General features: G+C 37.7%; 1 protein-coding gene across 1 annotated transcript; it reads right to left on the reverse strand.

Moving 5' to 3' along the window:
* Positions 1-240: 240 nt before the first annotated feature.
* LOC106661653 (spondin-1-like) lies at positions 241-9,956 on the reverse strand. The gene is made up of 6 exons (XM_014385193.1): positions 9,753-9,956; positions 9,581-9,685; positions 9,339-9,518; positions 6,162-6,358; positions 5,954-6,102; positions 241-428 (listed from the first exon to the last, which is right to left on the reverse strand). Exons 1-6 carry the CDS (start codon positions 9,954-9,956, stop codon positions 241-243), a joined length of 1,023 nt encoding a protein of 340 aa, XP_014240679.1.
* Between the last annotated feature and the right edge of the window lie 309 nt (positions 9,957-10,265).

Below are 10,265 nucleotides of genomic sequence, written 5' to 3' on the forward strand. Positions count from 1 at the left end.
CTTTTATCCTGTGTGATAATTGTTTCTTTTCATCTTCGGCCTACTGAATGTTGCAGACGTTCTTAACTTGAATACAATTTTTTTTCTTTTTGTGTTATGTTCAGTTATTGTCGACTTGTTTCCAATTAAAAACAAGGAATACAAGGCACCCCTGTGAACCCTTGGGGGCCGACTGATGTGGTAAGGTCTATTTACAATAGATGGTACTGATGCGGCTTCTACTGCTGAGAGCATGGACGGCTACCAGTTGGTGGTACAGTTGGCGATGGGTGAGGCGCACCACCTGACTTGCCTGAGTGGTGGACAAGAAACGCCTCCTCTCCGTGGTGGCCGCAGAATCGCTCTTTCCCTTGACATTTCTCCCACTCCACAGCTTGAAGAACAGCCGCTCCACTCTCCCCAATCACCAACTTTGCAGTCCCTCATCTCTGAAAGTCATTCATACATATAATCTTCAGAATATTAATAAAAAATACAAATAAAAACAGTGTCACGAGCGGGATTGGAACCCACGACCTTCGGCTCGATGCTCTAACCACTATCACGATAGCTCAAGTAACATATTGAGCCAAGGTCGTGAGTTCGAATCCCGCTTGTAATACTAACTTTTTTATCTCAACCAAGACCAAAGATAAAAAAAAATACTTGATTCATATTAAAATAAAGCAGAATGAGTAAATAAAATTAAATAACTAATAATAACGAGTATTGATAACGAAAGTTTTTTGTTTATTCATTATACGTTTATTTTTGCAAACGTAAGCAAAATAAGTAAGGTAAATGTGACAGTTGGGCCTAAACTGGTTGGTCGATCGGTTTGCTGGGATTTTCTATGTTGATACCAGGGTCCTTCATTGCTGCTTCTATAACAACACACTTAAAAAGCCGTTGTTTCTCCAAAATGTGATTCAAGCTCAAACTTCTTTTGTGGGTGCACTACCTACTTGTGGCATCCTCATTGATCAGTTTTACCACAAGATGGATTGGTGGCTGAAGTCAGGATCTCTGAGGAAGTATGTAGTTTTTTCAGTCACCTAACAGCCAGGACAACTCCGAATTGGAATTGATGAGCGGCAGGACGAACTTCCGATAAGGACGTTACTGACGACAGGTCAAATGAAAAATAGCATTCTGATGAAGCGCCCAGCAAGATCCACCATGCTCAAATTTTACAAATCTCCGAATAGGTCGCGGCCATTGAAGTCAAGACTTTTCACAATACCGAATGACCATATGGCAAGCCTTCATCATTACTTGCTACTCCATATAGAAATGGAGCTGTAGGGCTATTTCACGATTACAGAAATTACGTTCTAAATCCTTATAGTTGATGGACCACAATGTAGAATTGACCAAAGTTTTCAACGGTGAGAAATGGCAATGTATACCGTCGTATTTCGGTAGCTGAAGCCAAGATCTATGAGGAAACATGTAGTGACACAGCCAGAAAAAGAGCCAAATTGGAATTGATGAGGCGGAAGGACAAGCTTCCGATGACGACCTTACTGACGACTATTTAGCATGCTCAAATTCTACAAGTATCCGAATAGGTACAGGTCAAATAGCCAGAGGGAATGGAATATATGATCGAAAGTCCTTCGAAACAGTTCATTAGTTGCAGTTAAATTGTGTCGTCATTTTGAGGTTACACACAGAACTCTTGAGGCCGGCGCCACACTAGACGGAATGCGACGGACGTTTCCGCGACGAAAAACCCGCCCAACACGAACAAGCCACATGTACAGCGGAAATGAACGGAATGACTGCAACGACTGTTTGGTTATTCAGTTGATAACGTGACTCAGTTGATCGTGTACGGTACAATGGAACCACTTTTCATTTTGTGTAGTAGAAGGCAATGGAGAAGCAGAAAAGAAAGAAGAACATCGGATTCATCATGCAATATTCAAGGGGTAGCACTTGGTAAATTTTACTATCTGTATGGGTAACTTAGTCGCTATCCTATACTATGGGAAGACTATAGCTTGATTTGACGAGCGTCTTTAAAATTCGACAGACAGGGCCTGTTCTGAATTTCCACAATAAATTGGTCCGCGTCCATCTTGGATCAACTTCACTCGCAGTTTGCCTGTCCGCCTGCCTGCCTCTTCCAATAGTGTGGCAACGGACAAGCGTAGAACGGAAGAGGCAGGCAGTCGGACAGACAAACTGAAAGTGAAGCTAATCTGGGATGGACGTGGACCAATTTATTAAGGAAGTACAGAACAGGCCCTGTCTGTCGAATTTTAAAAATTCGACGGAAACTTCCGTTCAGTTTGTCGCTAGCTGTATGTTTTGAATGTGAGCTTGTGCAGCGGAAACTTCCGCCGCATTCCGTCTAGTGTGGCGCAGGCCTGAAAAAGAGACTGATTTCTTTCATGAGGAAGCTACAACTGTTAATGAAAACTCATTAAAAGCGTCTTATTTGATAAGTTAGCAAGTGGTTCAGGTGTAAGCAAAAACCCTCATAAAACCATATGTTAACGATATTATATCTGGACAAAAAAGCATAGAAAAATAATATGTTCGGTGCGATTATCAAACAATTCAGTCAATAGACGAATACTCGATTTATCAAATTATATGAAAGGATCGCTGGTTTCTATCATCCAACACAAATCATTTTCTCTCCAAATCGTACGAATGAACAGACTTGGTGGGGGTGGCTATTTTCTTGGCTTTTGTCCGTTTGAATAGTACAGATGTATTTAGGTGCCGAAATAGTTCATTTGTTGGACGATTTTTTTACAATGAAATTCCATGGATTAATTGCATTGTCGTGTGCGCAGATGGTGCAAAAGCAATGATTAGCCGTTTGGAGTGATTACTGAAAATAAAAGATAAATCGAAAGTTTGCAGCAGCAGTCATTTTGTTCTCCACAGACATTCCTTAGCTATGAAACAAATGCCAGCCTCTTTTGAGAAAGTTTTAGATGAGTCTGTTCAAATTATTAATTATGCCAAGTGGCGGCCATTGAAGACAAGACTTTTCACAATATTATGTGACGATATGGGAAGCCATCATCATTCCATTTTTTCTCCATACAGAAATGGTGTACTGTTTCGTGGGAAGCATTTTCATGATTATAGTAATTACGTTCTAAAGTCTTGTCTCTATTGATGGACCACAATGTTAAATTTGTCAAGTTTTCAATGATGAACATACAACAATGTATACTGTCGTATTTATCAGATTTTCATGAAAATGAATGACATGACTGTTTCTTTGAAAAGGATGAGTATTACAACTTTCGATGCTATTGACAAAGTTCTCGCCTTCAAAAGAAAAATCCAGTTTTGTGATGAATCTGTTGAGACGTAAGATGAGGAATGTTTTCATCTCTTTTTAAAAGAAAACAAACTGGAGCTTGCAAACAGCACGTTGATTGATGAAATAATATGTGAACACTTTCGAAGTTTGGAGATATCATTTGAGCACTACTTCCCACCAGCTCGAGAGACAACAATGCTGCAAGAACTTTAATGGGTGGTAAAACCGTTTTCATTTTCTACAAAGCCAATACGTCTATCGTCACGTGAATACAATTTGATTGATATTGATTTGAATTTAGGGTATGATAGACATTACTTCAGACTCCAACTTGAAATCTACTTTCGAGACTGATACTTACCCCCCCTTAGACTGTTATTGGCTCCGACTGGAAAAGAACAAATTTCAACTCTTCTCGTTGAATAAGCAAAACGTGTTCTTCTTCCATTTGTCACAACGTTTGCGAATAATCAGCCACCGAAGCAGTCTAATGCTAAACCTGTCTCCCGCTATCGAAAAATTATACTCACTTGTGCAGGCTAAAAACACCTCACTCTTNACGGTGGGGATCGAACCCACGACCGCGGGATCTAATAGCCGAGAGTCTGACGCCTTAACCACTCGGCTACCGCGGCCCCTCCACTCTTCCCATAATTCATTAATCATTAATGATCAAATTATTAATTTTGAATTTGGCTCGAGTTTTACCTACTGATTCTGCTCAGTCCAATTTGATTTTTGTTTTCCGGATTTTTGAAATAAAGTTAAGTATGTCAATCTAATGTGTTGTCATTACATATATCATAGTTATAGTCATATCCTCCTCCAAACCTAATGGACTGGCTAATTTATGGAAGTTTAATTTACTACATTACTACATAAGTATCTGATTTTAAATACTTGAATGAGAAGGGTCCACACTGAAGTTTATTCTGTAAAATATGTGAAAAGGGTTCGCCCTGGATTTTGTTCTGTGGAATCTGCGAAAGGGGTCCGCTGGCTAAAAAGTTTGGGAAGCCCTGTTTTAGAGTTAAACCTTAAGCCAGAAACATACTTACCCGATGCTACGCCGTGCGACGCTACCCGATGCTACCCGACGCAAATCCAAACTCCGATTTTCCATAAGGTTGCATTACCCCCGTGCACATCTACCCGATGCTATGCCACGCTAACCTACCCGACGCTCTGCGATCCCCACTGTCCAGATTTTCGTCGGGTCGCATCGAGTACAGTCGAAGACAAAAGAACCGGACACTCATATTTTTATTCAAACTACATGTATTATTGTCGTTATATTAATTACAACATACTTATTTTAATATAAACCAAATTAACTGTGATTAAAAATTAATTAGTTTTTATTTAAAAAATTAATTTTAATGGTTTGGTAGAAAATTAATCAAAACACCGGAATACGATTTTTTGATATAATGAATTTAACTAACAATTTATTGTACTTGCTTCGGCGGTACATATACTAAAATTGGTATAATTTATTACACGGTTTTGCTCATAAAATTTAATTAACAATTTATTTCATAGTTTTGCTCGTAAAATTACACCATTTTGTAATGTCGGGTAGCATCAGAACAGGACACTCATATTTCTTGCAGTTTATTTCAAACTAAGTACATGTAATTTTGTCGTTATATTAATTACAACATGTTATTTTAATGTAAACCAAATTAAACGAGATAAAAAATGCATAAGTTTTTATAAACATTGTTTAATTATAATGGTTAGGAGTAACTTTATTTAAAAGAATTAAGTTTAACAAACAATTTATTAGATGGCTGTGCTCATAAAATTTAACTAACAAATTATTACAAGGTTTTGCTCAAAATAGTGCATTAAGAACAAAAGATGCGTTGCGATTGTGATAGTGATTATTGTGATAAACGCTGTGGACTGTTCGCGACGTGTGCTTGCGTCGGATAGCTGTGCACACCCCACCAAAACGTGGCAAGGCGTCGGGTAGCGTCGCATGGCGTAACATCGGGTGTGTTCCCGGCTTTAGGCGTTCTCGTGTGATTTTCAGTAACACAACAGTTTGGTGCAAGAGTGACTGCAATGAGGTTTTAAGATTGGTTCACATTCGTAGACAAAATCGCGTGACTGTCTATTGAAAAACCACCAATTTTGTCTATAGACAGTCCATAACAAACCCTAGATGATCAGAGACTTTGCGTTCAGCCCTGCACAACTCTGCTAAAATAGTTTCCAAGTTACCATGATAATTGAGACTTATCTACGCACAACACTACTGTGACATTGCTGCTTGGGCAGTAATAATTTTTGATCAGAAAATAAAAATAAAAGTTTTTAAATTTTGGACCTTTTTTACATTAGAAGCGGAGGTTTTATATTTATACCCATATCTTCCAAAGTCTGCCTTTTCTTATTGCATTTTTATGTCTTCCGATGTGACATCTCATAAGTAATGTAAAACATGCACATTTTCTATAAATAATTAATTTTCCGTCGCCCGCATCATGTATTTGAAAATGTACAAAATGATGTACAAGTAAACAGCCAGCATGTTTCTGTTTGTAAAGATGGTTAGATGGGGGAGTTTAGAATTAAATAATTATTTAAAAAATCGGACGCAAAAAATAAAAAAATTAACCCCCTGGGAGTACTCTATGATTCTATCTAATTGGTACATTAAAAAACAATTCTTACTCGTTTTCTTGTATTTTGATTTAACTGTGCGCGTCGTGTCGTGGTTGTTGAAACTGCTCACTATTGTGTTTAAAAAAACACCGTCGTCTTCAAGTTTGCCAGTGCCTGTTGGAAGGATAATGTAAGGCTTTCTCGTAGGAATGGGTGGCCTAGAAAAAAAGTATTTTTATTTGATGTTATTTTTGTTTTAAAACGGATTAATTATTACATTAAATTGTTAATTTTTGTAGTCATTTTTTGCTGCATTACTAACTCTTCCTCTTTCCTTTCCTCTTCCATTTCCAGTTGTATGGCTTCGTTGCCTTGCATAATGTTTATGGCGTTGTGTTGGTCGGACTTGACGACTTCGTATCTTTTCTCGTCCTCGCCGTGGTGGAAAACCTCGCTTATTTCGTATTCTTTCACCTAGGAAATTGAACAAAAATGTATATTTATTATTTCTCTAAAATAAGCATAGCCTGGAAGTTGTTCTTGTATTTTAACAAGTGTTCTTCAGTCAAAAGGGAGCCGGAGGATGTTAAAAGTTAATGGCCGTAAATCACGACGGCTACTACTAAGGAAATTAAACAACGCTCAGTGCCTGACCATAGATGTAATTGAAGTTAGCCCCCACATCTCACACTCTACCACGGTAAATAATTTATGATCTCCGCATCCTCCCTTTCCAGCATACAATGCACATTTTAATGGGCATGGTTAATGAAAGTCCGAAATTGTTGGCTGGCTACAGTTTATGTTTTGCAACCCGTTGCCCTTTTGGACCTTGGGCGTTATCTCTAAAGGGAAAGAAAATTGGTAACTATATTTGTGTTTTTCCATTGAACAAATGCAATCATTTTTGGCCGAAATAGAAAAGCATTTATAATCATAAATCACTTTTATTTCTATTTTAGCTAAGAGAAAATGCATCTTAAAAATTAGTATATTTGTTTGAAAGTGCATTAGATAAAATCTTTTGAATTAATTAATCTTTAATTGAGGTTTTGGTTGAGATAAAAAAGTCAGTGTCACAAACGGGATTCGAACCCACGACCTTCGTGTAAATATGCCCCTGCTCTCCCACTTGAGCTATCGTGACTTCGATCCACTCGGACACTAACCCCCATCTCAACTCTTTCGAAACTTTTCCATCCTTTTTGCCATTTTTTTATCTCAACCAAAACTTTAATTAAAGATTAATTAATTGAAAAGTATTTATTTGGTCAATCGGACCGCGAAACCTAATAGATGTAATAAGCAAAATGAAGTATACTTCACTAAAGCTCTCCGTGGATTGCACGACATTTGAAAAATGGCAAAAAGGAGGGAAAATTCGAAAGGTGGGGTTGAAATGGGATGCTAGAGTCCGCGTGGATCGAGAAGTTAGGATAGCTCAGGTGGTAGAGCAGCGACAAATTTAGCCGAAGGTCGTGGGTTCGAATCCCGCTTGTAGGACTGACTTTTTTATCACAACCAAAACCATAATTAAAGATTACTTAATTGAAAAGAATTTATTTTCAATCAGACCACGCAACCTAACAGATTATATAAAATGTTAGAATTAATAAGGAAATTAAAGTCATAAACCGCCGTGCATTTGCGTGGTTCATCACAAGGATAAACAAAAATTTAAGAAAAAAACCAAAAATATTTTTGTTTTTTCTGTTTTTTAAATGGATTATTTTACAACTGCCCATTAAAAAATGCACTACTTCTGATACAGTTATCAGTTTGTATTAACGTACATTATGTAATCGTACCCACGCGCACATAAAACGACAAAGCTCAGCTGACAACTCCAACAGGATGAGATTGCTTAGAAACCATCCAACATTGGGCAACTAAGTTGTTTCGTGGCGGTAGTGTTTCGGAGGTTGTCCAGAAAATAATTCAGGTTTATTGTTATGAATAAAAAACAATTAAATAAATTATTTTAAACTTTTTTATTAATTAAATTACCCTCCATCACTCTAGATAGCAACTTTTCTATACCCTCTGAATAGAATAGAATTTTTGAATATTTATTATTAACAAATTCTGTAAACGCATTTTCTAACGACTTTTGATCAATAAATTTTTTATGTTGTAAAACGTTGTCCAGGTAGAGAAAAAAATGGTAGTCCGTACGCGAGAGGTGTGGAGAATTGGGAAGATGAGGGAGAACCTCTTAACCAAGATCCAACAGTTTTCATGTTGTCACAAGTGTGACATGTGGCCGAGCGTTGTCGTTTAACAAAATCGGACTTCCTTGATTGACCAAAGGGGGCTTCAACAATGCCTAATTCGGGTGGATTGCTTCGATTTGAGAGAAATACATTTCGGCATTGATTGTTTCGCCAGGATTCAAGAAGCACACCAAATTCACCATAACCTATTTTTAATCAGTTGGATGCTTTGGAAAATGTGGTGCCGCTTCTACTTTGTCGAGCCCCTATCCAGAACGTCTGCTGTTATTGTATAGAATCTACTTTTCACCACAAGAAACAATTCTATACAGAAAGGTTCGTTTCTGTTTCGGCAAAAGTTCACAACGATGATTTTTCTTGGCGGTCTTTCCGTGCGGTCTTAAGGTGGTCAGCGTCGGTCTGTTTGCTAACTGAAAGAATCTGCAAGTTCCGAACAGTTGTTTTGGGATTTTGGACAGTTGGGACTTGAAAATTGAGGTATGACAGCATTTTTGGGAGTCAAGTTTATTATTAAGAAGGCCGTGGATAAATATTATATTGGACATAGTTTCTATTCAAGTATCATGCCAGGATTCGTAAATCTTTAATGCCGGATAGTCTTGTCAAGTGAGTTTTATTAATCATATATTGAAAAGAATCCATTCATATATTTTAATTATCTATTACATAAAGTATAATGTATTTCATGAAATGTTATTCTTCCTGAAAATTCGATTACACTACTAGAATTTTAACTTCGAAAAAAATCCAGAAACGTTAAAAAAATTAAATTGTCAAAATGAGGTTGAGGTCATATGTAAAGTGAAATATCTTTATTACCATATTTAGAATCAGACTTTGGACAATAGGGGGTCTTTTTCGTCAAATTTGATTTATAGGAAACCTCCTGAGGTATTGATGTTTGTTCACCCTGTATAGGTAATTTGTAGAATAATCAGCTACGTACACTGCTTAGGGAATGAGGGGCATGTACGCTACCCTACGGGCCATCGGAGAATATGGTACGATGAGAAAGATTTGGACTATTTAAAAGTAACGACCTCTAATACAAGATTTTAGAATTAGGTAGAAACTAGATTATACTGGCATGTAGTGATTTTTCTTGATAATCATAATTGGTACTAGGCAGAAAGAAAACCTTAAGTTGTGTAGACTTTTATGTTGGGTTAGTCATAATTAAATAAACTGTAAAGAAGTATAGCAGTAAAATTGAAATTTACTTTTATAAACTGGAAAGTCGCTATAGGTGGCAATCGCTTGATGTACGGGTAATAAAATGAGCCTGCAGGATGAGCCGGGAATCTGCTGGTGATCCTGTAAACGACTCCTTGCGGTTGCGTCACCCAATTGGGCGCCGTGAACGTAAAACCGTTGTCCGTCCCAGCGTCAAGTGGGTCCACCTGTCCAAAGCAGAAAAACAAAAATGAATGCTGCGTCGTGATTTTAAACCGAAGAAATATACCTCTAGAGTTATTGTATCCAGCCAATTGCCGTCTACGCATAACTGGAAGGAGTCCAAACCGACGAACCAGTCCGGAGACGGTATTATTCTGGACATAATGGAAACCTGAGGAAAAACGTGTTTTTTTCTGCATGTTGTTTAAAAATGTAGATATCACCGGAGTAATACAAACTTTGGAATGGTTCCCATCCAGGAAGAACTGCGTCTCAGTCCGACCTTGTCCAGTGGTCACCGGAGGGGCGGTGAAATGGTCAAGAACGCCTTGCGTCCCCTGTCCATCGGCCAACTCCCATTTTCCCGTTTCTGCGAAGTTCTTCACTTCGGGGCTGGCTGTGGTTCCCACTCGGAAAAGTTTCCATGAACTGCCGTGGGACATACCTGCACAAACAAGGGATCCAAATGAGATGACCGTATATGACACAATAAATTGCTTGTTTTATGCGCTATACGTTGAAATTTCGTCTCAATGAAGCACACAAAGAATTTATCCTGAAAAAAGGTGTAAATATACAATATAATATATAAAATATTCTATAAAATCAAAATATATAAATTTGTAAAATTAAAATGTTGAATTTATAAAATAAAATAACAGATCCATGAAAGAAACTTGGCGATATTGAATTAAACGTGTTTATTTTTCGGTTATCCAGTTCAAACAGCCAGGTGTACAAATGATCACTTC

This window comes from Cimex lectularius, unplaced genomic scaffold, assembly GCF_000648675.2.
Source record: "Cimex lectularius strain Harlan isolate CLEC.00 unplaced genomic scaffold, Clec_2.1 scaffold228, whole genome shotgun sequence".
Lineage (NCBI taxonomy): Eukaryota > Metazoa > Arthropoda > Insecta > Hemiptera > Cimicidae > Cimex > Cimex lectularius.